A 27,745-nucleotide genomic window follows, 5' to 3' on the forward strand; every position below is an offset into this window, starting at 1 on the left:
TAGGTTGCCTTATACTACTATCCTTATGCACACTTACTAGTAAAATGGTTACAATGAAATACAGTGGTACCTTGGATTAAGAACTTAATTCATTCTGGAGGTCTGTTCTTAACCTGAAACTTTTTTTAACCTTAAGCATCACTTTAGCTAATGGGGCCTCCCGCTACTGCCGTGCCGCTGCTGCACGATTTCTGTTCTCATCCTGAAGCAAAGTTCTTAACCCGAGGTAATATTTCTGGGTTAGCAGAGTCTGTAACCTGAAGCATATGTAACCCAAGGTACCACTGTATTGTTTCACTTCAAACTGTGCATGAGAGAGGGGGATGACAACAACTGCAGTCTAGTGATTGGCCCCGTTCCCTACCCAGCAGCTGCTTCCTATGGCTTCTAGTGTCTTTTGCATGGGAGTTCATTTGCTCGTAGATGAGTCACCTAATTTTCCAAATTTTAAATTAAACAGCATGTTCCCCAGAGCAGCAAATGCATGTGTACATCCATATGGAGTGATAATATTTCTAATTTTGCATCTATACATGGGAGTTCCTAGAACTAAGTCTTATTATTTTTACTTTAGGATTTATTCAAAATAGATGTTAAAGCTATAAGCCAGGTCCTCTTTTGTGTGCGCACTTTACAAATGAACACGTGAACTCCATGGGACCCGCTTCGAATGAACATGCTTCAGGAAGAGGCTGACAAGAGAAACGAATTCCGCGCAGGCGCTGTCCCATTAGCACCCTTTTGTCCCAGAAACCCTTGCGCACTCAGGCCACTCCCCCCTCGCTCCTGCCTACTTTGATCCTTACGGCTGAATCGGGGAGAAAAGGGGCGGGGCGGGGCTGAGAGTGGCGGCGTCCTAGCCCCGCCCCCAAACGCCTCGCCATTGTCCTGTCAGCAACCGCCGCTAGAGGTCGCTTAGGAACCGCTTCCCTCTTCCCTTCCCCCCCCCCCACACTTCGGCCACCTCACCACCTTTGGACGGCGGCGGCGACGACGACCGCCTAGCGCAGGAGCGCTCGAGGCCCTGCGGCGCTCGCTCGCTCTCTCTGACGGGGATGCTTCGGAGAGGCCCGGCGGAGCCATGGACTTGGACGAGGCCTTCGGCTTGGTGGGGGAGTTCGGCCCCAGGCAGAAGCGCCTCACCGCGTTCCTGGTGCTGCTGCAGGTGGGGGCGACGCGCGGGGCCCGCCCGGCTCCTCCTCCCCCCTCCCCTCCCGGCCAGATGGCAGTTGCCCCCATAATTCCCTCCGCCTCAGCCCCTTTGTCACGCGGTGGCGCGTGGCGCGCGTTGCCAAGGCAACAGCCAGGGCGCTACGTGGACCTGGGCGCGGGGCAGGCAGGAAGCGGCTGCGCTGCCTCGTGGAGGTTGGTGGCGCCTCCCGAGGGAGGATGCTGAGTTGGGGGGGGGGAGGCTTTGAGAGGAGCGACGTCGCTTGTTCCTGCAACGCAGCTGCTGGTGAGAAGGATGCTGCTTCCTTTGGAAGCACCTCACCAGCGAGACTCGCCCTCCGGGGCGCTGGGTGTGTGGAGAGGGGAGAGACCGCCCCCTGTGGAATATTTCATAGACTTGTAGAGGGGACCATGAGGGACATCTAGTCCAACCTCCTGCCCCACGTGGGGCTCCGACCCACAACCCTGAGGTTCAGATTCTCATGCTCTGCACATGCTGCGGAGAGGCTTCTCAGCCTGAGAAAGTAGCCCGTTTGGAGAAGGAAAGCATTGGTCCTAAACCTCCGCAGCCATGAGAGATATCTTGCGGAGAAGAAATGGCTGATGACCTATCCCCCCCCCCCTAATGGATCAACTCACTCCCCACCCCCTGAAAAGTGCTCCTTAAGATTTTGAAGTCACTTGTTGTTTGTATCTTGTGTTTTTATGTTGTGAACTTCCCTGAAATATGTGTATGAAGGGTGGTATACAGATTTAAAAATAAAATCTTTTGAAGATGGCATTTCTAGTTTATCATTCCCAAGTTGTAATGGTGTTCAAAGTAATATTAATAACATGGTTATTACCTTGGCACAAATGTTATGTTCTGGTTCTGATTAGTGGATGTATGCTGGGCTACTCTAGATACAGTAAGCCCACAATTTACATTAATTTAACTTGTGTGCATTCAGCATTCAGCTTCAGGCATGTGGCAAAAAAAATTTAAAAGGAGCAGAGGGAGATGAGGTTCCAGGAAAATGACTTTGGCAATCCCATCCACCATTGAACCCAATGGGTTTTAACTATGTAATTTAGGAAAGAGTGTAAGTTGTGGGCTTGCTGTATGATTGCTTTGAGTTCCACTGTTGTTAAAGGCCACAAAAAATAATATGTGGAAAAGGAGATGTGATTTAAACACCGATTAAAGAGCTGTTGAATATGATAATGGAAAATTCACATCATTGAATATAATAAAAAGTATATTACTAAGGAAGATTTTCAAGACCCCCAAATCCCACCCCGTCCTTAAGAATAGATAGAACAGGAGATTTTACCATACCCTACTGGTTTTAAATTGCCAGGCATTTCAAACTGTGTGATCTTAGGCATAAGCTAAGTCCAGTGGGACAAACTCCATGTGCATGGGGCTGTAGATTCACTCAGTGGCAAATAATTAGTATTCTCTTTTTTGTTGTTGGAATGCCTTTGTATGAACATTTGGAAGGTGCTAATTGTTTTGATGGCCAGTTTGTTTGTGAGGTAGAAGATTATTGCATACTGTCTGTGTGGTCAGCTACACACAATAAAACCCATTGCAGGATTCTTGTCAGTGAGAGAAAGTCCAGCAAGCATCAGAACTTGCCTTTACAGAAAAAGTGGTCTCAAGTACAGTGCTTTACTTGGTTCCATAAAAATGAAATAGCAACCAATCATATGTATGTCAGGCAGTAAAAAGGTCTAGATGCAATAGGTGTAGGAGCTAAATTCAATTTTTTCTGTCTGTACAACTCTATACTGGATTCTGTTTCTTGGTCACACCAGAGCATGACTGAGTGTTGGGACCTGGCATGTGTATTTATTTATCTGACTGATCGCTCTAAATAAACTCTCCTTGTTTTGCTTTTAAGGTGTTTGTGGCCTTTCAATCTATGCTTATTGTGCTAGTGGGAGCAGTGCCGGAATATCATCTCGACCTGGAGGAGATTCATACTAGTAGGGAGGCTCTTGCAAAACACGTCAGGTTTACCAGCAACTTCACATCCATAGCAACAGAGGCAAGTATATTTTGCTGCTGTTTCTTAGCACTCTTTTCTATTTTTTAGGTTTCTTATTTTGCCCATATGGCTTCAATATAGGATGCTGCCTCTTAAAACCTTGGAAGAAAAGAACAGGTTAGGCTTGTGTGTATGTTGCAATTCTTTTTTAAATGAGAACATGGAATTTACTGCTAAAGAAAAAGTCACTTGAACTAGTACTCTAATCTTTAGTGTTTCATAGTGAAGAGATTATTTCAACCCAACACATAGTTCTAACATTACTCCTTATGCCGTTCAACGTGTAAGTACTACTCCCCTGAGTAAAAATAATTTGTTAATTCTAATTCTTCAAGGCTTAGAATTTACTAGAGTATGATCTGAATCCTTTTATAATGAAAGTGTCATAGTGTAACACCACATATTTACGTTTATATATTTTAAAAGTCTCACAAACCTACCGTATTTTTCGCCCTATAGGACGCACCGTCCCATAAGGCGCACCTATTTTTTGGGGGGGGGAAATAAAGGGGGAAAATTATTTCCCCCCCAGGTGCGGGGCTGGGGCGGGGGAAGCCCGAGCTTCCCCCGACCCCAGCCCCCAAACAGGCAGCTCTCTGCAAGCCGTGGGAGCCCAGCGCTGGCTCCCGCTGCTTGCTGAGAGGTCCGTGAAGCCTGGACGCGCTGAGCTCAGCGTGCGCAGGCTTCAGCATGCGGGCAACTCTCCGCAAGCAGCGGGAGCGCTCCTGCTGCTTGCGGAGAGGTCCGCGAAGCCTGGATGCGCTGAGCTCAGCGCGCGCAGGCTTCAGCATGCAGGCAACTCTCCGCAAGCAGCGGGAGCGCTCCCGCTGCTTGCGGAGAGGTGCGCGAAGCCTGGAGAGCGAGAGGGGTCGGTGCGCACCGACCCCTCTCGCTCTCCAGGCTTCAGCGAAAGCCTGCATTCGCCCCATAGGACGCACACACATTTCCCCTTCATTTTTGGAGGGGAAAAAGTGCGTCCTATAGGGCGAAAAATACAGTAATTAGTCTGTTTAATGTACAGTCAAATACTGCTGTGGGCATTTTGAGCGTCTTTTGCTGTTGGATCTCTTCTCTTTATCGTCTGTATTTTTTAGGATCCAAAGAATTTTGCATCTTCTTTCATGTGTCCCAGGGTACTTTGAGTTTATAGTACTTAAACAGCAGTGCTCCTGCTCCTGCCACTGGCAACCTTGCTTATGGAACAGATGAGTTTCAGAAGTAGTTTGTAATATGTCTGGCCACAGTTATCCATGTCTAGGTGACTTCTCAGTTTAACTACTGCAATGCACTTTACATGGGGCTGTTGTGAAAGACTGCAGCTAATGAAGAACACTATGGCTAGACTCCCAACTGGGACCAGGTGACGAGATCACATTTCAGCTGTACTAAAACAACACTGTTGCTCAGTAAGTTTCTGAGCTCAGTTCAAAGTCCTAGTCTTATTCCTGAAAACCTCAGCATATTGGAAGCTGAATACCTATTGCATTACTTCCTCCCACATCGACTGAGATTGTCATCTGAGACTTTCCTCCAGTTGCTGCCATTATGGGCAGCAGGTAGTAGTCAGGATAAGAGAATCTTTCAGTGTGGTCTCATCACCTTTGGAATGCTCTCTCCAGGTACCCAGGCACCCTCAAAAGTATTATTTCAGCATCAGGCAAAAAAAAAATCCATTTATGTCAATTTAAAATTTACTGCCAATTTAAAAAGCAGTAACATTAAGGCAGTAAAATGGAGGCAATTTTCATTCATATGCATTGTTCTGTTTTCTTTTTTAAGAAGGCTCCATTCAGTGGAAGGAAAGGTTGCTTCTAGCTGGATGTCTCTGGGAAGAGCATTCTGTAACGTGGATATCACTGTAGAAAAACCTCTGTCCAAATTGTTTTTAAATTGTGCCTCCACAAAGGAAGCTCCACAGAGGAATGCACCAGCCCTCAGAGAATGTGGCCCCACACGCAGTGCTCTTGATGGCACCTGTTATTTTGTTTTTGTTTGTTTTAAGGTTCAAGAGATACAGGATAGTGATACCTACGTTGTATTAATCACAGTTGACTTCAAATATCATCTAGAACATTTAATAATAGGTTCGTGCTCCACAGGTACATGTTTCCTACTAAAGAGGGAAACATTTTTTTAAGGAGCAAAAATGATTTTATATCCTTGCTTGTTTCATTTTTGCTGAATACAAATTAGACTTTTTGAACCACTTCTGCTGCCCGTTAAAAGAAGGTTAGTAGTAATCACTTGATTTTACAAAAGAACAAGAAGGGGGGGAGGGGCTTTTGCTAGAATCATCATGTTGATAACACAGAAAGTTAAACAAAAGTTGAAACATGCATACTGCTTCTCCCTTAGGAACAATCTGGTCTGTTTGCCCAGCAGGAAATTAGTAGATTGGTTAATAAGCGGAGTCTGTATTAAGCTTTCTTGGAAGTCTGCAAGCTGTTTCTACAACATGCAATTCTTTTAGCTCTGGTTCTATTACCAGCATTACCAATGTGCTTCACCACTGATAATTATCACTGTTTTTAGGGCAAATGCAATAAGGATTATTACAAAAAACCCCTGGGAGCTGCTGCCAGGCAGTGTAGTAGGCAATTCAGAGCTACGTGGTCTAAAAGTCTGACTTGGTATAAGGCAGCCTCCTATGTCTGTGCTCTTTTTGTGTCTCAAGGTGTGGTCTGAAGGCACATAAGTCTACCACCTTGCTGAAGCTAAGCAGGTCTAGGTCTGGTCAGTGCCTGGATGGGTGACCACCTCGGGACCACATGTTCGCTGCCTTGAGTTCCGTGGCAGAAGAGAGGCAGGAAACAAATGTAAGGAAATAAAATTAATAAAGCAGTGATGAAAAGCTATGGCTATAGAGGTTGCATTTTTATCACCTCGGAATCGTATGTGAGAAAGTGATATTGTCAGATAGTTTCTGTGGCCCTGGCTTAGTGCTCTCTAGTTCACCTTTAGATTATTTTTTAACTTATTATTTCTCTTGCCACTTGTTAGCCATGCTTCCCTGCCTCTATGTGCATCTCTTTCAAACATTGTTTGAGGCAGCATTTACATATTTGAAAGGGCTTATATAAAGCATGAGATTGGGTGTGTGCAAAGCATTTGCTCATCCAGAGTTCCATGTGCTTAGCCTGATTTCAATGTTTAAGAATCATTTAAATTATTTTCTAGCCCTTATCCATGTGGCACTTGCATGCTACTGATTTGTGTCCATCAGGGAAGATGTATACATATGTACTAGCTGCTTACATAAAGGGTGCTGCACAGGTTATGAACCCTTTAAACATGGAACTAGGCTGCTTGAAACCCTTTGAAGGTGACTGCTCTTATGGGAACCAGCATTTTGTTTAAATTTGGGCCCATCACTGAAAGAGATGTCACACAATTAGTATCTTCCAAGTAGCCTCATGTTGGTGTTCTTAGTATTTAAATTGATTTGTAAGCACATGCAAACATGGATACATTTTCTGCTTTCCTTTTTACTGCAGTACACTCAAGTGTTTGTGCTCTCTAGCCTTAAACAGTAGCCAGCGTAGTGCCTTCCAGATGTTGTTGGACTCTAGTTTCCATCAGCCCCAGCCAGCATGACCAATGGCCAGGGATGATGGGAGTTGCAGTCTAACAACATCTGGATGGAACCACACTAGCTACACTACATTGCATTCTGGAGAATTGAAATGGTGGGAGCAAGAAGTTGCTCAGTGATTTATAACATAATAAAATTCCTGCTTTTGCAGAGGTATGTGTGGAAGTGCTTATGATTATTTTGAGCGGTGTACCTCTGTGTTCTGGTTAAAATCACTACTGGAATAATCATATAATATTCTGCACATAAATCCTGATAGTTAAACGTCCATTCTTCATAAACTAGATGTTCTTGGTCATGTCAAAACTTTTGTTACATCTTAGCCAGATGGCTTAGTTGGTAGAGCATGAGACTCTTAATTTCAGGGTCATGACTTCAAGCCCCACGTTGGGCAAAAGTTTCCTGCATTGCAGGGAGTTGGACTGGATGACCCTCGTGGTCCCTTCCAATTCTATGATTCAAGAACTTGCCAAAAGCTTGAAGGTATGATGGGCTCACAAAGCGTATTAAAATTATATTGGTGTATGTTTTTCTCATTTCAAAACTATTATAAAATAGGCATGATAAAGCTTGATAAATGTAATATTATGTCAGTTTTTGACAACTGGCTCTTGTATTGCTTTGGTAAATGTTTAAATGCTTTAGTGTTTGGGTGTGTGTGTTTCACTCTTAAGATCTGTATTTGAATTTTGTGCATTTATAAACTGAGTGAGAGCCAAACATGTAGGTAAGAACTACAGATGTAATAAGGGAAAAAAATGAGTTACAGAAACCAAACTTTTAAGAAATGTCAATGTAGATTAATAAAATCTGGACATGTTCTTAGCATCACTCTTAATTTCAATATTTTATCCAACTGCATTTTCATTTCTTATTATGGTGGTTCCTGTAGCTTATCTCACCTTCCCGCTTGGATTAACACCCAATTGTATGGTGTTGTTTGTTTTTGTACTTGTACTGATCACTAACCTACATATCAAGGACTTCATCAGAAGCTCTAAATCTGTAGCTTCCTAGAATTACATTGAAATATGAGGGCCAGCTGTTTAAACAAGGAGCCGTTATGAATTCAGCTTGATATTTTGCTAGTTACCATAGTAACCAATGTCACATTGCAGTTCTTTCCTACGCAAAACTCCAAAATGTATTCCAGACCAGGGAGCTCTTCTATGTCCCCAATGGTCTGAGATGGATATGCTTCTGTGCTCTCTTCTTGAGATGGCTTCTGAACTTGGGGGTTGTAGAAGGCATTTTACTGTTCCAATAATAATAATAATAATAATAATAATAATAATAATAATAATAATAATAATAATAATAATAATAATTTATTTGTACCCCGCCCATCTGGCTGGGTTTCCCCAGCCACTCTGGGCGGCTTCCAACAAAGATGAAAAATACACTAAAGTGTCACATATTAAAAACTTCCCTGAACAGGGCTGCCTTCAGATGTCTTTTGAATGTCAGGTAGTTGTTTATCGCTTTGATATATGATGGGAGGGCGTTCCACAGGGCGGGCGCCACTACCGAGAAGGCCCTCTGCCTGGTTCCCTGTAACTTGGCCTCTCGCAGTGAGGGAACCGCCAGAAGGCTCTCGAAGCTGGACCTCAGTGTTCGGGCAGAACGATGGGGGTGGAGACGCTCCTTCAGATACACTGGACTGAGGCCATTTAGGGCTATAAAGGTCAGCACCAACACTTTGAATTGTGTTCGGAAACGTACTGGGAGCCAATGTAGGTCTTTCAAGACCGGTGTTATATGGTCTCAGTGGCCGCTCCCAGTCACCAGTCTAGCTGCCGCATTCTGGATTAGTTGTAGTTTCCGGGTCACCTTCAAAGGTAGCCCCACGTAGAGCACATTGCAGTAGTCCAAGCGGGAGATAACCAGAGCATGCACCACTCTGGCGAGACAGTCTGCAGGCAGATAGGGTCTCAGCCTACGTACCAGATGGAGCTGGTAAACAGCTGCCCTGGATACAGATTTGACCTGTGCCTCCATGGACAGCTGTGAGTCCAAAATGACTCCCAGGCTGCGCACCTGGTCCTTCAGGGGCACAGTTACCCCATTCAGGACCAGGTAATCATCCACACCTGCCCACCTCCTGTCCCCCAAAAACAGTACTTCTATCTTGTTAGGATTCAACCTCAATCTGTTAGCCGCCATCCATCCTCCAACCACCTCCAGACACTCACACAGGACCTTCACCGCCTTCACTGGTTCTGATTTAAAAGAGAGGTAGAGCTGGGTATCATCTGCATACTGATGAACACCCAGCCCAAACCTCCTGATGATCTCTGCCAGTGGCTGCATGTAAATGTTGAAAAGCATGGGGGAGAGGACAGAACCCTGAGGCACCCCACAAGTGAGAGCCCAGGGGTCTGAACACTCATCCCCCACCACCACTTTCTGAACACGGCCCAGGAGGAAGGAGCGGAACCACTGTATGACAGTGCCCCCAGCTCCCAGCCCCTCAAGACGGTCCAGAAGGATGTTATGGTCGATGGTATCAAACGCCGCTGAGAGATCCAACAGAACTAGGAAACAGCTCTCACCTTTGTCCCTAGCCCGCCGGAGATCATCAACCAGTGCGACCAAGGCAGTTTCAGTCCCATGATGAGGCCTGAATCCCGACTGGAAGGGATCCAAATGGTCCGCTTCTTCCAGACGTGCCTGAAGTTGTTCAGCAACCACTCGCTCAATCACCTTGCCCAAGAATGGAAGATTTGAGACTGGGCGATAATTGGCCATCGTAGCCGCATCTAAAGATGGTTTCTTAAGAAGCGGTTTAATAACCGCCTCTTTCAGCGGGTCTGGGAAGGCTCCCTCATGGAGGGAAGCATTCACCACCCCACAAAGCCCATCGCCCAGTCCTTCCCGGCTAGCTTTTATAAGCCAGGATGGGCAAGGATCCAGGAGACAGGTGGTTGGCTTCACTCGTCCAAGCAGCCTGTCCACATCCTCGGAGGTAACAGGTTGGAATTGATCCCACGCAACTTGACTAGACAGGACTCTAGCACTCTCCCGCCCTGGCCCTGCTCTCTGTGAGGCTTCAGGCCCCGCCCTGGGCCAGGTGGTGAGCGGCAAGAGCAGGGCCCTCAGACACTCACACAGGAGAGTCCTCCTGGGCAGCAGAGCACAGCAGTCCCTGTGCAATTGTGCAATTCTACCATAGTCCTTTTTCATTCACAGCCAGGCAGTTTTGCATGCCATGTGGGTATTAAGTAGCCTCTTGTAGAAAACCAACGTAGAATAGGAAATGCATTGTAAACAGATGCTTGGGAAGTATAGTGCACCAACACTTTACCTTTAAACTTCAAATCTGATGTGGGAAGGTAGATTAAATTTATGTTCCATGTGCCAGAATATGGGTCTTGTCTGTTTCCTGTAAAGTGGGAGAAAATTTTGAAGTGCAGTTTAGGTTGGCAGGAGGGTTCCTGCCTCTTTGATTTGGTAGATGTTACTTTAGCCTGACTGGGAGTTTAATGAATCGGGAGCAGCAGTTTCAGGAGTATGTAAGCAAGTATGTATGCAAGCAAGCAAGCAAGCAAGCAGAGAAAGGATTCAGCAGTCACTTCTTAACCAATCTCCTGGCTACATTGGAAATGGCAGCAACTTGTTTCTGACTAGTGGGCCTGTTGCCATTACACTAGTTTCTGACTAGTGGGCCTGTTGAGATTAGATAATTTATCACTGGTTTGTTACTATGTTTTAACTGAAAAGAGTCCTTTTTTGTTTTTAACAGTGGTATTTAATCAGACATGAAGCATATAAGGTGAGCCTGGCAGCATCCTTGTACTTTGCTGGGTTGCTTATTGGAAATATATTGTTTGGTCAACTGTCAGATAAACTGGGCAGGAAGCCTGTGTATCTAACAGGTAAGATGTTATGGAAAACTGTGTATCTGGCACAGTCTTTTGGTTGTTTCAAATTTGCGGGTTAATATCAACTAGGTTTTTTTTTTAGATTTAAGTGATTCATACTGATGGTGTGTGAGTGCCTTATTTGTGTGTGTATACATTTATGCACACACACACATTACAGTGGTGCCTCGCAAGACGAAATTAATCCGTTCCGCGAGTCTCTTCGTCTAGCGGTTTTTTCGTCTTGCGAAGCAACCCTATTAGCGGATTAGCGCTATTAGCGGTTTAGCGGCTATTAAAGGCTTAGAGGCTATTAAAGGCTTAGCGGCTTAGCGGCTAAAAGGCTATTAGCGGCTTAGAAAAAAGGGGGGGGAATTGCAAGACTCGCAAGACTTTTTCGTTTTGCGAAGCAAGCCCATAGGGAAATTCGTCTTGCGAAGTGCATCGAAAAACGGAAAACCCTTTCGTCTAGCGGGTTTTTCATCTTGCGAGGCATTCGTCTTGCGGGGCACCACTGTATATTTCAGAATTGTTTCAGAATCAGTACACAAAATTATGAAATTACAAAATAAAATTATGCTGTAATGCTAAATGCACTTAACTAGGGAGAAATCCCCATTGCATGCTATGGGGCTTAACCTCTAAGCCAGCAGTCGCCAGCTTTTTTGGGTCTGGAGCACACTTGGAATTTCCAGAAGCTGCCAAGGGCACCACTCACAAAATGACTGCCAGCTCCAAAAGTATAGAAATGAAAATGAGATGGAAACATAAAACATCAGCTGGGCAGCTCAAGAAAGCCCTGCTGCTGCTCCAGCTCATGTGAAATGGAGGGGAAGTGGGACTTACTCAGCTGATGTGCGGGGATGTTTCCCCATGCATCAGCTGAGCAGCCTCAAGCCTCAGTAGCTGCTGCTTTCCGGTACATCAGCTGTTAAACAGGAGGTTGAAGAGCCTCAGCAAAGTTCTGCTGTGCCTCCAGCTTGTGAGGAAACCCTCCCAACAATAACTATGGAACAGTCCTTGCTGTAGCGCATTCAGAAGAAGCAAAAAAAGAAAAATAAAGGGTTGCCGTATCCTGCCTCCCAATATTCAGCTGAGGCCCCTCTCCTGCAGCTGCCTGATCCATGGGACCAACAGGCAGCAAAACAAGTGGCAGGTGATTTCCACACTTCCTCTACTTCAGCACAGATTTGAAAGCCTCTGAAGTAGCTGCCTGTTGAATGCTTCACATAGTTGTGAGGCAGCAAAACAAACAAATAGAAAAATAGAGCAGCAAGTGTGTGGTTCTAAGGACTAGAAAATAAGAAAGAGGCAAAGTGCATTAAAGGGAAAGTGTAGCTCTGTAGGACACATGGGATTCCTGCTGCCTGGTATCCAAACAACTCACTCATCAATCACAACTCTGATTTCACAGGAAGGAGCAGCCAGGCTTCATAAGTTTCTTTCAGGGGGAATGAGGGCTAGAAACTTCTCTTTTTTTAATGAATGCTCAGTCAGGTGCCAGGTTGGCAACCCTCTGCTCCAAGTAAACATGCACAGGATTGCAGTGTTGTCTTGTAGAAGGAGCATCCACAGATTTCCATTTGGACACCTTTGACATTTTAGATATTGCTAACACATTTGCAAGTAACATACATTTATGTCCATACGAAAATAACTTAGTAGGAAGACTTTGGTGTTAAGTGGTAGCTACAACCTCTTATAAATATAGCATATTTGATTATTTCTAAACAATAAATCTTAATTTGGGGTACTGTCAACTTATGTGTGTATGCATAATTTGTCTCTTGATGTTTTAAGATACTAGAAGTACAGTATGATCTATTTCAGTGGAGCTAAGTTTTCACCTAAGGTGGGGGGGAACTTATTCGTTCTCCTTTCACCTTATTTTTTCTTCATTGAAAACTGCAATCCTATACATACTCAATGGTACTTACTTCTTAGTAGACATATGTAGGATTGCACCACAAAACTAATATATTTTTTACCCATTATATGTTTTGTGCAGGTCTTTTCTTAGATGTCATTTTTGGGTATGTTTCAGCATTTGCTCCAAACTATGACATTTTTGCAATGTCGCGCTTTTTCGTTGGAATTACAAATGGTGGTATGTCTCTAGTGTCTTTTGTTTTGACACAAGAATATGTAGGAAAATCCTTTTGGGCACTGACAGGTAAGAGATGAGAATTTGATTCAGTCTGCTAAAAAAAAATGCAGTTCCTAAAATTCTGGCAAATATATATATATATTTAGTAGGTCTTTATTTCTGATGGGAATTTGATTCTGTGATTCTGTAGAACCAGTTACTAAAAACTGTAAAATTTTAAGACTTTGTGTTTGGGGCTTTCTGCCAGTTGTGTCCTACTCAGAGTAAACCCATTGGTAATAATGGCTATGACTAGCTTAGATTCATTAATTTCAGTGCATCTATTTAGGTGGATACAACACTGAATTTGTTCAGTCAATAATTGTTTTTTATGACAGACCTTTTTTCTTTACGATAGATATTTTGCTTCTTTGCTTTCAATACTCCTAATTCTATTGCTCAAAAACTTAAGCACTGGCAGAAGCACATTCCCACTCCCCCCCCCCCACAAATTTCTGCTGTGGGTTTCTTTTTCTTTTCTCTTCCTCCACCCAGTCTTTCTTCTTCAAGTAATGATTCTTAGTGTTTGAATGAGACTTTCCTGCCCCTTAAACCACACATGACGTTAAATTTGTATATTGGGGGAGACTGAGCAACTCTTAATTCCTCACACCCCCATTTTGGTTTTCAGCAGGAACCTTAGAGCAGTCAGGGAAGCCTTTATGACCTTTTCATTTTCTTTCTTGAATGTTGTCCTGCCTGTGACAGTTAGGCACTGCATAGAATTATTTTAAAATGCTGTCCTCAGGCAGGATCATAATCCAAACACTCTTGTTTAGCACCACTGAACTAACCGTATGTCAGAAGGCTAGTTTATCACTGAGGACAAATGATAACTTGTCCTTTGCGAAGAATGGGCTTTCATAGATCCAACACAGCAGCTAGACTTCAGTGCTTTTCTCTGTGTATTTCTCATTCCAGTGAAATTTGCCCAAACCCTCCAGCCCCTATAGGCATTCTGTCCTTGTCCCATTACCATCATATGGAGGGAACACCATTCACTTGCCCCAAGCCTGCTGTTACATCCTCATTTCCACCCGGCATCAACTTCAGCAGGAGTCTGAAGACGGGAGCCTGCTCTACATGTTTAGGCCTCCCCATGTCATTATAAACCCTTCAGGATCAGAATTCTGAATGGTGCAGCAAGCGTACATGTGTAGAGAATGCTTCCCACTTCAGACCTCCCTGCCGTTGACCATTGCCTTTCACAACAGTGTTGATGATGTGTGTGTTGTCATGACAGCAGCATCTGAGACTCTGTAAGCTACAGGTTTTGAACTGCAGTTGTGAACTGATCTTATTGGTAACTAGTGCAATTAATAATACATAAAATAGATCGCCAAGCTTTTTGTTAATCCACAATTCCCTTGACTGACAGATTGTTTAGAAAATTCTGAAAGTCCAAGTAGCATATAAATTAAGGTTGCAGTCATAGTAATGTGGCGACTTGCTGCACAATCTTAAGCATGTTTACTTGGAACAAGGTTCCACTGTCTTTAGAGGTGTTTAATGTAAGGGTGCATAAGATTGCAGTCTTCGAGTAAAGTGTATTGAAATTGGTGGGATTCTCCCTTCCCCCTCCCAAATAAGTAAATAAATAAATAGTTCAGTTTGAAATGTTAATACTTTTGAAAATGGCTTTCGGCCCATTGCCTACATAATTTATGTAGTGCCCATCTCTATTCTGGATTATATTTTAGATTATGCTGAGATACATCAGTTACAACATTTTCTTGCCAGTGTGGTATAGTGGTTAGGAGCAATGGACTCATAATCTGGTGAGCGGGGTTCGCTTCCCCGCTCCTCCACATGCAGCTGCTGGGTGACCTTGGGCTAGTCCAGGGATCTGCAACCTTTAAGACAAAAAGAGCCACTTGGACCCGTTTCCGAAGGGAAAAAAAACTGGGAGCCGCAAAACCATTGCGACATTTAAAGCATGCGCGGCGCTGCCCTCCAATCTGACAGCAGGCGGGAAGGTGACGTCGGGATGGTGCGTGACTGTTGCACGCACCGCCCCCATGCGACATCACAGCCAGTACAGTGCCCGCCACAGTGGGGAGTGTCGGGGCGCACAATGTGCCTCCTCCCCTCGCTGGTATCTGCCCCGGAGCCGCGGCAAAGGTGTAAAAGAGCCACATGCGGCTCCGGAGCCGCAGGTTGCAGACCCCTGGGCTAGTCACTTCTCTGAAGTCTCTCAGCCCCACTCACCTTACAGAGTGTTTGTTGTGGGAGAGGAAGGGAAAGGAGAATGTTAGCTGCTTTGAGACTCCTTCGGGTAGTGATAAAGCGGGATATCAAATCCAAACTCTTCTCCTCTTCATCTTTTTTTCAGTTCATGTCTGCTGTTTGTTTTTCATTTTACTCACTTTAGATCCTTGAATTTCAAAAAGTATTCTTAAACAATTGGGATCTAATTTCTTAAAGTAAGTTTGCTGTGGCTTGCTAGCTTGCCTAAGATTCAAGAAGGTTAGAGTATGTAGTTAAGATAGTTTTATTGTACTTGATTCAAATACTAAATTTTATTTCCTAAATGTTTGAGTTGGTTTCCAATTGGCAAAGTCCACAAAGGTGTTTCAGGTCTTTTCGCTTACAGGCTCAAACATGCATAAAGTAACTAAACAGTGTTGGACTTCTCATGAGTAAGGATTTATGAATTATGGTCATACTATACAGTCATGTAGAAAAAATCTGCTCCTTTTCCCTTATGGGGCATCCAAGAGCCCGCACAGAGTCCTTAAGTGGGTTCCCTATTGGTAGGAGAAAATAAAAGAGGCCAACCAGAGAATATTGAGAAGCAAAGCAGCTAGTAAGTCTGATCTTTCTTAAAATGTTGCAACAGGGTGCTCACTCACCACATGCAGGAGGGAGGAGGAACCCAGAACAATGGTGTGCAAGCCCTTATATAGACTTTTGAAATTGCCCACCCTGTAGCTCAAGACCACCCAAAAAAACATCATACATACATCACAGAAGGAGGCAGTCTACAACAGAAATCCTGTCTGGCAGGATATTTAACAATGGCCAGCAATTGTTTGCTTACTTGGGCAGCCGGACCATTCTTTTGTGATGGTAAATACTTTAATTCCTGAACTAATAGGCTCACCCTATTAATACACAAAGATGCCCTAAAGACAGGTAAGCAGAAGACAATGGAGAGGCTTTCCCATTTCCTTCCTCCTTGCAGAGAAACATTTGAGGTCAATTTGGGAGATTCAAAATGGTTTCAGGATTGCTCTCCTGTACTATTTCAGACATGTGGTTTATATACTTATGTATGTGTTTGCCTTGTGAATTTATGAACATTTAATTTATATATATGAGACCTTAAATTTTTATAGCAACAGGGTGGCCCAAAAGGAGGTATACTGCTTTAGTATCCACTTTCTTTGTTCTTGACTCAAATTCGCTGTTATCATTCACAATAATCCTTTTATCTGACTCCACTATTCTTTCCAACTGCCAGCCTGAAATTAAACTGCCACTTTGTTGTATCTCAGTTATGTGTACCCATAAAATCCATTGGGATGAATTTCATTGATTCAACTGTATACCTACTTTTGAGTCACCCTATATGTATACTTTCTGTGTGGAGAGAGTTATAGCCATAGTTAATGAAACCTCTTGCTTTTTTTCTATTTTCAGGCTCATTAACAAATTTGACATTTGCGGTTGGCATAGCAATTTATGCATTATTGGGTTATTACATAAGAGAGTGGCGTTTACTTGCCTTCGTATCCAATTCTCCAGGACTTTTCTTTCTCCTCCTCTCTTTGTAAGTAATGTTTTGTGTATGTTTTGTAACTTGCAAACCAGAAATAAAGTATTATTACTTGAGAGCAGACTAGTAAAGGTAGAATTTTGAAATGACTTGTGTTCTAAGTAAAATAAGTTAGAGGAACTTGGGGGATTTTTGTTTTGCTGTCTGTAATCAAATGCTTACATATTGCTTATGGAACAGTGTAATCAGAAGAAAAATCCAGTTGGTTGTAATTCTCACAAACACCCCTTTGTATGCATGGAAGTCAAGGTTGGCAGTGTTTGCACATGCAGTATAGCTTTATTAGAATTAAATGATTGAACAGTTTTTGTACTTTTACATATTCATGAAAATAATTTATGTCTATGGAATATGACCATAATGGGTGGATATATAAATAATGTGGGGTTGTGGCTTTGCTAATTTGGGAGCCAGAGAACTGGAAGTACCATATTTTTCGCCCTATAGGACGCACTTAGTGTTTTTTGGGGGGGGGAATAAAGGGGGGGAAATTATTTTTCCCCCCCAGGCACGGGGCTGGCGCGGGGGAAGCCCGAGCTTCCCCCGACCCCAGCCCCCAGAACAGCCTGCTATCCGCGAGCCTAGGGAGCCACGCCGCTCTCCCCAGGCTTGCGGAGAGCTGCGCGAAGCCCGGGTGCGCTCTTCAGTGCGCCCGAGGCTTCAGAATGCAGGCAGCTCTGCGCAACTTTTGGGAGCACGGTGCGGCTTCGCGCCGAGCTCCCGAGGTTTGCGCAGAGGTGCGTGGAGCCCGGGAGCGCAGGCAGCTCTGCGCAACCCTCCGGAGCCCGGCGCGGCTTCGCGCCGGGCTCCCGAGGGTTATGCAGAGCTTCCTGAAGCCTGGAGAGCCTGGAGAGCGCACCGACCCCTCTCGCTCTCCAGGCTTCAGCGAAAGCCTGTATTCACCCCATAGGACGCACACACATTTCCACTTCATTTTTGGAGGGGAAAAAGTGCGTCCTATAGGGCGAAAAATACGGTAATCTTGTTTGTTGTCATTCTGTACCAGGATGGTTAAAATATTTTGATAAATTTGGCTAATCTCCCAGTGGTTTGCAGATTCAAAATTTTAAAAGACTGCAGATCGCTAGCATACACTAAGTATTTTTACCTGCTTTCTAATAGATTTTGTCAAGCTTTGAAAGGCTAGTAATATATGGTGATCTAATGAAAAGACAGTTGTGTTAATATACAGATAAAAAAAACCCCCAAAATAATTATCCATGGCATCTCGGTTTGAATGTTTCTCTTTACAGCATGCTTCCAGAATCACCAAGATGGTTATACTCCCAAGGGAAGACAACAGAAGCAGAGAATGTGCTACAATACATAGCCCTTGGTAATGGGAAAGAAAGACTGTCTGTGAAACTGAAGCAATGCACAGGAGCAGTAAAAAAGGATGGTTCAGCTTCTGGTGTCCGAAGCCTCATTAAGCATCCAGTTCTTCGGTGGCGCACTGTCATCTTGATGTATATTTGGTAATTAATAAAAAGAGCTCAGAGTACATGAATTAGTTGCACACAAAAAATAGCAAACTTTGGGCTGTTTGGAAAAATGTTATTCTGCTGATGCCTCATTGGAACAACTTCAAAATTACCTGACATTTCCAAAAGTAGATAAATATTTGGAAAGAGCTATGAGTTTTTCTGAGTCACGAGGCATTATTTTTTTGATTCTGCCTCTTCTGCCCCCAGAGCAGAGTTGAAGTTTTTGTTTCTTTCTTTTTCTAAGTTTCATACCTTCTGTGGTATAATGCTTAAAGAGATAATCATTATGAGAAGTATAATAACAGAACTATTATTATGAATTCCATTTAGAAGTGTGTATGAATGTGTGTCTAGGGGGATTTAAGAGCACAAGGTCCATTTTTTTAAAAAAGCAAATTTATTTTTTAAGGGTATCACTCCACAAAGAAGGTTACAACTGAAATAACTACTATACAGTATTCATTATTTCTTGATGGACTGTTTCATATGAGTTGGCTTTGTTTTATGACTCTAGGTTTGGGGTCTCCCTAAAGTCTTTTGTACTAAAGATTATACTGGATGTTGCAGTCAGAACCAGGTGCAAAATAAGCACTTGCGGTGGACATGCAGAGAAATTTTCTTTCCCTGGTTCTTTTAGGGATTGAAAAAGAAAAGAAGTTGAGCTGCCTGTATTCTAATTTGATTTTGATCTTTCTGTATCTAGTTGAAATGAAGATTGGTGTGATTGAGGTTTTTGATGGTTTCAACAGAATCTGAATCCAATTGTCTAAATTTGTTGTTTATGGCACAATTACCTTATTAGTGTATTTGAAATGCACCTGAACAGGAATTGCACCACAAATGGTAAAATAACATAAAATAACGTAATCAGACAGCTAGCAAAATCTCAGGTGGCGTTCTGTTTTGGTTCTTGCTGTTATAACTTGTACATGTAGCATTGTTAAAATAAAAAAATTCCTTCCTGTAGCACCTTAAAGACCAACTAAGTTAGTTCTTGGTATAAGCTTTCGTGTGCATGCACACTTCTTCAGATACACTGAAACAGAAGTTGCCAGATCCTTCTATATATTGAGAAGGTGGGGAGGGGTATTACTCAGAAGGGTGGTGGGAATCGGAGATTGGCAGATAGCTGAGATGAGCCTGTTGACGACTCTTAACGACTGTAATAGGTCTTACAGGAAAAGGCAATTGACGACTCTTAACGACTGTAATAGGTCTTACAGGAAAAGGCAAGGGGTGAGAAGGTGAGAAAGCATTGTTGCAGCATTGTTGTATGCTTTCTTCTGTTGTGTACATATTCTTTATATGCTACAAAGATAAAGGTTACTGTTGCATACATCACTGACCTTTGAGGATCTGCATTAGCTGATCAACCTTTAATTGATACATTTAGGTATGTGTGCAGCCTTGTCTATTACGGCTTAACGCTGAACGCTGGAGAATGGGGAGGAAACCTTTATCTAAATGTGGCTCTTTCTGGCCTGGTAGAAGTTCCAGCATTTCCACTCTGCATGTTCTTCATTGAAAAATCATGGTAAGATTTATTTATTTATTTCTGCCCTTTGGCATCTTTGGCTTTCCTTTACTTTTACTTGTATAGTTGGCCCTTAATAGAAAATATAATATCATTTCAAATAATCAAATTGTAAAATACATTTTTGCAGAGATTTCAGCCTGAGCTTCTTCTACATTTTCTCTTTAGGTCAGGAAGACGTAAAAGTACAACTGCTTTTTTGATATTTTCAGGCCTTGCCTGTATATTCACTATGTTCCTACCAGAAAATAGAGCTGGTGAGTATATGTCCTTTTCTAAGTAAACATTACACACACATAATTCATCTCATCAAAAGGCATGAAAGCAGGTGCATGCAGTGTTTTAATGCCAAAGAAGAACTTTTGTAGAAGAGAACTTCTGACACGAGCTAGAAGCTGCCACTTGAACTTAAATACAAATGTCCTTGAAACAATTTCCTTGTTTTCAGTGGAATCTTCTCCAAATGTGGCCAAATCAGAACTTTGCCTTTGTGTATCATTTTACTTAATGGGGGAAGGTGGAGCTGATAATGGTAACACATTTCTTTCAAACTCTGTTTTAGGATTTTTATTCAGTCCCAGCATCTTAGCTTTATATGGGAAATTGACTGTAAGTGCTGCTTTCAACATCGTATATATTTACACTTCAGAACTCTACCCAACAGTAGTGAGGTAAACAATTTTCTTTTTGCATTTTTTAAAAAAAGTTAGCTTCAAATCCCATACGATTCTCATATACCAAGAGCTATAATACGCATAGAAATGAAACCTCATTGGCAAGTGCATTCAGCTTACAAGCTACAGGTGTGCCAGCATTAGCATTGCTGTTCCTGAGTTACATGTTTAGATGCTTGAATGTTTTAAATCATGGAGATTTCTCCACATTTCAAGTCTTTCTGGGACAAAATGATTCATATATACTGCTTTTTAAGGAAGAGGATCCCATATGTGATCAGCTAATCTCATTTGAAACAATACAGTGGTACCTCGGGTTACATACGCTTCAGGTTACAGACTCCACTAACCCAGAAATAGTACCCCGGGTTAAGAACTTTGCTTCAGGATGAGAACAGAAATTGTGCTCTGGCAGCGCGGTGGCAGCGGGAGGCCCCATTATCTAAAGTGGTGCTTCAGGTTAAGAACAGTTTCAGGTTAAGTACGGACCTCCGGAACGAATTAAGTACTTAACCCGAGGTACAACTGTATTGCATGCTTGAATACACTTCTCTGCTTAAACATTTGTATTGTTACCGGCCACCCCAGTCCCTGCCAAGGCATGCCTGGGATTCCAGGGTCTGTGCTCCTTTAGAGAATTGAAGATGTGGTGGAGGTTGTCAGAGCTTTAAAACGTATGATTTATTCATGTATTTACACCTGAGTTTGGATGGAGGGAGTCGAGATCTTATAGCATTGTCATCTCAAGAGGGACTTGTTCCCCACAACAGTGCAGCCCTGGAATCCAAGACATCTCTTCCAGCCTCCCTTTAGCCTGCTTGACCAAGGCGGACCTCTGTCCTTGTTCTCTCCCTTCCTCTTTCCAGTACACTTTAGCAATCTCTGTCTGCCCAGGACCAAGGATTCCTCTTAGATGGGCTATCAACACCTTTTGTCATGTTAATGGATTTGTTCTTCACTAGCAGGGACAGGCTGGTTTGCATAAGCCAGGGATCAGCAGCCTAAGGCCAATGGGCCACAAGTGGCCCACGGGGGTTCTTTAACTGGCCCATGAGCTGCCCCCCCCCCCCGAACCAAGCCACCTGCTCGGTGAGTCCCCACGCGGGCGCCAGAAATCGCAGCCGTGTGAAATCCGGCCCACAGAGGGATCTCTGCTGGAGTGAACCAACTCAGGCAAGGTAAACCTTGCCAACCCCTGGCATAAGCCAACCCAGGGATTCCTTGTCTGGCACAGTTCTGCAGCTTGTTATTTTCATTCATACCCCCAATAATCAAAATCCTACCATTTATGAATTTCTAGGGTTTTAGGTTGGTTTAGGGAACGTGGGTGGCGCTGTGGGTATGGCGCCGATCGTATGGTCGGCGGTTCAAATCCCCGCGGCGGGGTGAGCTCCCGTCTTTTCGGTCCCAGCTCCTGCCCACCTAGCAGTTCGAAAGCACCCTTAGGTGCAAGTAGATAAATAGATACCACTTTATAGCGGGAAGGTAAACGGCGTTTCCGTGTGCTGCGCTGGTGCTGGCTCGCCAGAGCAGCTTTGTCACGCTGGCCACGTGACCCGGAAGTGTCTCCGGACAGCGCTGGCCCCCGGCCTCTTAAGTGAAATGGGCGCACAACCCTAGAGTCGGACATGACTGGCCCATACGGGCAGGGGTACCTTTATCTTTTAGGTTGGTCTCACCCCAAACCTCTAACAGTATCATTTAGTAAAAATATGCTTTACAAACTATGGAGAAATTCAAAAATGGTGTTTTATCACCACCTAGTGGTAAGATGCCATTTTCCAAAATTCACCTTGCTTTCTTCTAGGTTACACAGTATGATGATTAGGAAGCCAATTGTATAGAAACTAATATAACAAGATATCCAGTATTGTAATACATTGTAAATTTTTTGGATGGGGGTAAAGATTACATGATTATTTCAGCACAACAATCTTGTTATGCATAAACTGTTTAACAATATTAAAAGGTTTCAGTGTTGACCCTCTCTTCGCAGGCAAATATTTTGCAGGTATTTAACACAAATTCTCTTTTTAAAACAGAAATGCTGGCTTAGGTGTATGTTCAATGACTTGTAGATTTGGTGGTATTTTGGCTCCATTTGTCCCTTCCCTGGTAAGTAATACGACTTTACTTCCCTCCATTGTATTGCATTACACACATGATATTTAACACTAAATGAAGCAGGGATACATATGCTATAGTTATCCATGGCCATAGCTGATGTGACCACACTCTTGCACTTTCCTAGTAAATGGTAGGTTGCCTTCTATGGACTAAAAATATTTTAGCACAGTCCATTTACTTCAGCAGAAGTAGAATATAAATGTCTTCAACAACAGTACTTTCGCACGTCAAAAAGGTATTGAGTTGTATCCAACTAAGTTATACACACTGTAGATCAGTTGAAATTAAGAAACCATTTTAACCACAGCTCTAAATTTTAGTAGGTCTACTCTTGAGTAGGACTAGCATTGGATACAACCTGTTGATAACAGGACTTAAAGTGAGCTGTCATTGAATAATAATAATAATAATAATATGTAATCTATGGGGATCTGTATATATACAATTTTATTTTTTCAAATGTCTGTCTTGGGAATATGCATATGAACTGAGTGGGTAATAGATTTGTTGGTATTTCTTCTTCAGTAACTTGTGTAAGTGTGTGTGTATCAATTATGAATTTATTACTAATTTCTTCTAGAAATCCCTTGGCCCATCTGTACCATTTGTGGTCTTTGGAATCAGTGGATTGTCAGCTGGTTTCCTTACTCTTCTACTACCAGAAACTGTGAATAAACCCATTGCGGAGACCATTGATGATTTGCAGACACCTACCTACCAAATACTTAAAAACAAAAAGGCAGAGTAAAAATGATTTTTTTAAAAACAATTCTGAAGTAACCTCTGTCCCTATTAGAATCTAGGAAGTCTCTAATTTATTTGAAATCTGAGAGTATTTCCCCCCCCCCCTTTCTCCTTATTTTTCAAATGTACATACTTAATATCTTTTTCAATGTCTAATGAGAAACAATTCTCCAAACGTTGGGTGTAATCTGTTTTTTATTTGTGTATAGGAAATGATGTTCTTAGCAGAGTTTCTGTGTTATCTCATTCACTCCTCTCCTTGCTTGCTTTTACTTAGTCGTGCTGTTACTGATTGACTATTTAATGTGTGGTATCAGGAAGAGCTCCTGGTTTCATATTTCTCATTCCATCATTATGGAAGCCATCTGGAATATTTTCCTATAGCAACAGACATATGGCAAATAAAACTATGGAAATAGTTGTCTTAGTTTTGTCTGTTTTAGTGGTTGTCATGGATAAGTTTCAGCAAAATTGTCATGGCCACTTTAAAAAAAAATGTAATTCTGATTCCATAATAGCAGTGGCATTTGGGGATTACAGTTATTTAATGTAAACTCTTTAAATCTGTAGAACATTTCAAAGTCTTCAGTCAAGGTTTTCAGATGAGAGAAAAGTTTGTCATTTCAGAGGAAATGAACATTTTTGTGAAGATATTTAAAAATTATTTGGTTGATGTAAAATATACAGTTGCTAATTCTTAAAGAGCATGCATTGAACAAGTAAATTATTTCTATTTGACATATGTAGCTATTAGCTGTGGCAAAATTTGTCAGGTAACTTTTTCAGTACAGTCGTACCTTGGAAGTCAAACGGAATCCATTCCAGAAGACTGTTCGACTTCCAAAACGTTTGGAAACCAAAGCATGGCTTCTGGTTGGCAGCACGAAGCTGCTGCACCCAATCGGAAGCCGCGTAAGCTGTGCCAGATGTTTGGATTCCAAAGAACAGTCTCAAACTGAAACACTCACTTTCGGGTTTGTGGCGTTCAGGAGCCGAAATGTTTGACTTGCAAGGTGTTCGGGATCCAAGGTACAACTGTATTTAAATGCTCATGTAACTGAAACACTTGAAATAGTTAGATTCAATTGAAATTTTGTTGGAGCATTTAGCATATTATTTTTTGCAAAGGCATTTGTAAAAAACACAATTAAAAATCACTTTACGTAGCCCTATAGAAGTAGAGGGACGCGGGTAGCCCTATAGAAGCAGAGGGACCACAGAGCCTAGGACTTACCGATCAGAAGGTTTGGTTTGAATCCCCGCGACGGGGTGAGCTCCCGTTGCTCAGTCCCTGCTCCTGTCAACCTAGCAGTTTGAAAGCACGTCAAAGTGCAAGTAGATAAATAGGTATCGCTCCAGCGGGAAGGTAAATGGTATTTTCGTTCGCTGCTCTAGTTTGCCAGAAGCGACTTAGTCATGCTGGCCACATGACCCAGAAGCTGTACGCCGGCTCCCTCGGCCAATAAAGTGAGATGAGCACCGCAACCCCAGAGTCGGCCACGACTGGACCTAATGGTCAGGGGTCCCTTTACCTTTTTATAGAAGCAGAGTTATTTATAATTTGTCACACTGCTCCAATTGTTCTAGGACAACATACCCAATGGGAAACATGCTTTGCTCTCTGCCATGTTATCTGTCAGGGCTACTGGATTCTGTGTGTAATGACCTCTTGAAGGCAGGAGACCTACCAATATAGATAATATTGCTGAGATCCAAGATTTGGTACCGTAATTTACTTGTTTTTCTCTTCTTGCCCCTTTCCTTTTGTGTCTTGCTAAGATTGTGAGACTTCAGGCAGATACTGTCTTCTCTTTTAATCCCTGTATAGCGCTTAGAAAATGTTAGGTATTATATGTGATTAATAATAATAGTGACTAATAATAATATTAGATAACAGTAGAAAAAACAACAACACATTCTAATAATTTATTTTCCATCTGCTTAACAGGTAAATCAGTTAGAAGAAAGCAATTAGTGTGCAATAACCATATCTTGGTTGGAAATGACAACAGTACTTCCACTGTTGAGGTGTGGTGCCATCAAGATTCAACTCTAAAAGTATTTTGGGAATGCCAGTACTCTCAATAATGTGAACTTAAATTGTGAATGGCAGGAAGGGGTTATACAAACTCACGAGGAACAATGAAGGAGTGAAATATCTATCTTAAACTGCCACACTCTATAAACGTTCTAGGACATCCAGAATTACCTGGTGATTTATGTCTTTGGTAACAAAAGGACCAGTCCTATATTGATTAGATGACTTAACTGTGTAAGTGGTAATTATACTGAGGATTTTTACAGTAATCCTAAACATGCAAGCAAGAGGAAGGTATTTAATTGGTGCATCTGACTTATTTAAATAGGCTCAGGATATCCTTAGCACAGTCTTCTTAAAGCACCTTCAGAATGGAGGGTTACAGGTCAGCCTGGAATATTTAGGCGTTGTTACTTTTTACACTCTTCACGATGCCAATATTTTTGTATTTATGTTTTAAAATGAATATTCCACAATATTTATAAAGACCAAAGATGCCTTTTGTTACTGTTTCAAACTGTCGCTGCAATATGACTTGTCTGTAAGAATTAAATTATTGCAGTACAAACCTGCTGTTAGAAACAGTTAAGTGATCAATTAGGAAATGCAGGATTTGTGTGAAGCAAGTTATCAATGACTTTCCATGTATCATGGCAGAAAGTGTTATTTATGATGATGGATTGGATACAAATGTGCCCATCCATCTGCAGAAAGATTCTTCCACTCAGAAGGGCTGTTATATAGCCCACATCAGTGGCGTAAAGTATAAAAGTGAAAGTAAATCCAAAACTGTTCATCTTTTTGCACAAGAGCTTTTTGCATAATCATGAGAAACACCATAGACCAGGCATAGGCAAACTCGGCCCTCCAGATGTTTTGGGACTACAACTCCCATCATCCCTAGCTTACAGGACCAGTGGTCAGGGATGATGGGAGTTGTAGTCCCAAAACATCTGGAGGGCCGAGTTTGCCTATGCCTGCCATAGACCCTCCCTACTACACTATAGCATTGCAGTGAGCTGCAAGCCCTTTGCAATATTGCATTGCCACTTCTTTTCCTTACGGTTCTTTGAATCCAATCCTAACAAGAGTTTTCACAATATGACATCATACCAAAGGGATTTCTTTTCATTTTGCCCTTGATATATGGGGAAATTGAAGGTTAAAATGGTGTTTTGATAGCCTGCTGGAAACAAGGCCCACAGTTTATAGCATTCAAGCAGACTGCTGTCAGCTGTCAAATCATTTTGGTGTCTGGCAAAGACTCAGCTGACAACGATCTACATTTACAGTTTATGATTTCAGTGTCCAACTATTAAAGTAAGCATAGCAAAATAATAATGATAAAACACCCTTACGATACCTGGCTTACAATTCTTTAAATATCTATTATTTATTTAAACACCCTGCTTCAGCACTTGGTTATTAAACTTGACGAACTATTGGGTTTGTGGGGCTTTTTTAATATATACTTCTGCATATTTCATTTTTTAAAGTTCCAAAACATAGCAGCCAGACCTTTTTGTCCATGTCATTGGGTAATTCATTAATTTATGTTGGTGTTCATGTCCAAACAACAGAAAAAAGATGGAAGACCCATTTTTATGTGGGGTTTTGCTTATAATTATGGAAAGCTTTATAAATCTATATTTTTGTAAGAGAAAATATAGCTCCTGTGGAAGCAGAAGTGAGTTGCTAAAATAATTTTCCACCAACTTACTGACACATAATGAAATAGTTCTCATGTCAGATAAATAATAATGTATCTTTAATGAGGCTGTTTTATTCCAATGATGTTTCAAATGGCTAATAAAAACACCTTTTAAATGCTGTGGTTTCTATTCTTTACTGTTAAAACTATTCTCTTACATTTGTATTAAAATTTTGTAAATCTGTCTGAAGACAGGCTAACATTCTGCCTATGTCTTTCTGTGCACAGGAAGGAGCAGAATCATATAAATCCTTTGGCAAAGGGAAGGGCAAGTATACTGTATACAGGATACCATGTAAAGCATTACTGGCAGAAACAGAAGTAGCCTCCGGACAATAGAGAAGAATCAGTAGGCTGACTTACCCTGAAACATGAAGTATGTAGCTCACCAATTTTGCTAGATTGAATGACCTTGTGATTTTGACTTCAGAGGTGTCTCATAATAGTTGGCACCTTTCTGTGGTTTGAATTCTTGCAGCGATGCTTTTCCATCTCAAATACACATTGCTGCAGTTATTTAAGTCAAGAACACAGCCAAGCCTCCTTGGTATCGCATGGTCTACACACGTTTGTAGAGCCTGCATATATTTTTGGGTGAAATCCCATTATTCTTAATTTTCCTTAGCATTGATCTTTATTAGAAACACTAAACCAGGGATGGCTAGGGCATGGACTATTGCAGGCATGGCCAAACTTGGCCCTCCAGCTGTTTGGGGACTACAACTCCCATCACCCCTAGCTAACAGGACCAGTGGTCAGGGATGATGGGAGTTGTAGTCCCCAAACAGCTGGAGGGCCAGGTTTGGCAATGCCTGGACTATTGGAAGGCAGCCTGGACTTTATAGCATCCATGC

General features: G+C 42.4%; 1 protein-coding gene and 1 long non-coding RNA gene across 7 annotated transcripts in view; one reads left to right on the top strand and one right to left on the bottom strand.

The window, feature by feature from the left end:
* Positions 1–799: 799 nt before the first annotated feature.
* On the top strand, positions 800–27,010 carry LOC310706542 (solute carrier family 22 member 15-like). 6 transcript variants are annotated; one of them, XR_014525917.1, is made up of 13 exons: positions 800–1,165; positions 3,057–3,203; positions 10,538–10,670; positions 12,664–12,828; positions 16,444–16,573; positions 17,833–18,054; positions 19,457–19,597; positions 19,766–19,854; positions 20,160–20,268; positions 22,314–22,386; positions 22,979–23,142; positions 25,091–26,027; positions 26,140–27,010. XR_014525917.1 is itself a non-coding variant. In XM_083502718.1 (12 exons), exons 1-12 carry the CDS (start codon positions 1,082–1,084, stop codon positions 25,092–25,094), a joined length of 1,461 nt encoding a protein of 486 aa, XP_083358844.1. In that variant the 5' UTR covers positions 800–1,081; the 3' UTR covers positions 25,095–27,010. The 6 variants fall into 6 exon arrangements, 4 of the variants coding, with proteins under 4 accessions (XP_083358844.1, XP_083358843.1, XP_083358845.1 ...); XR_014525918.1 differs by having other exon boundaries at positions 801–1,165; positions 22,979–23,137; XM_083502718.1 differs by having other exon boundaries at positions 25,091–27,010.
* LOC310706671 overlaps positions 20,276–27,745 on the bottom strand; it is a 276,435-nt gene continuing 268,965 nt past the window's right edge. The window contains exons 2-3 of the long non-coding RNA XR_014526040.1: positions 20,786–21,224; positions 20,276–20,557 (exon numbers count right to left, since the gene is read on the bottom strand). This is a non-coding gene — a long non-coding RNA (uncharacterized lncRNA). The remainder of the gene's footprint in view (positions 20,558–20,785; positions 21,225–27,745) is intronic.

The sequence above is a fragment of the Podarcis liolepis genome (assembly GCF_965112155.1).
Source record: "Podarcis liolepis genome assembly, chromosome: 5".
NCBI lineage: Eukaryota > Metazoa > Chordata > Lepidosauria > Squamata > Lacertidae > Podarcis > Podarcis liolepis.

What these genes read in the sequence shown, in the direction of transcription:
- LOC310706542 (XM_083502717.1), top strand. Translation starts at nt 1,082, where the DNA reads ATGGACTTGGACGAGGCCTTCGGCTTGGTGGGGGAGTTCGGCCCCAGG. An exon ending in TTCTTCATTGAAAAATCATG is followed by an intron (nt 19,598 to 19,765) that starts GTAAGATTTATT and finishes TTTTCTCTTTAG; the next exon opens with GTCAGGAAGACGTAAAAGTA. An exon ending in AAATACTTAAAAACAAAAAG is followed by an intron (nt 23,138 to 25,090) that starts GCAGAGTAAAAA and finishes TCTGCTTAACAG; the next exon opens with GTAAATCAGTTAGAAGAAAG.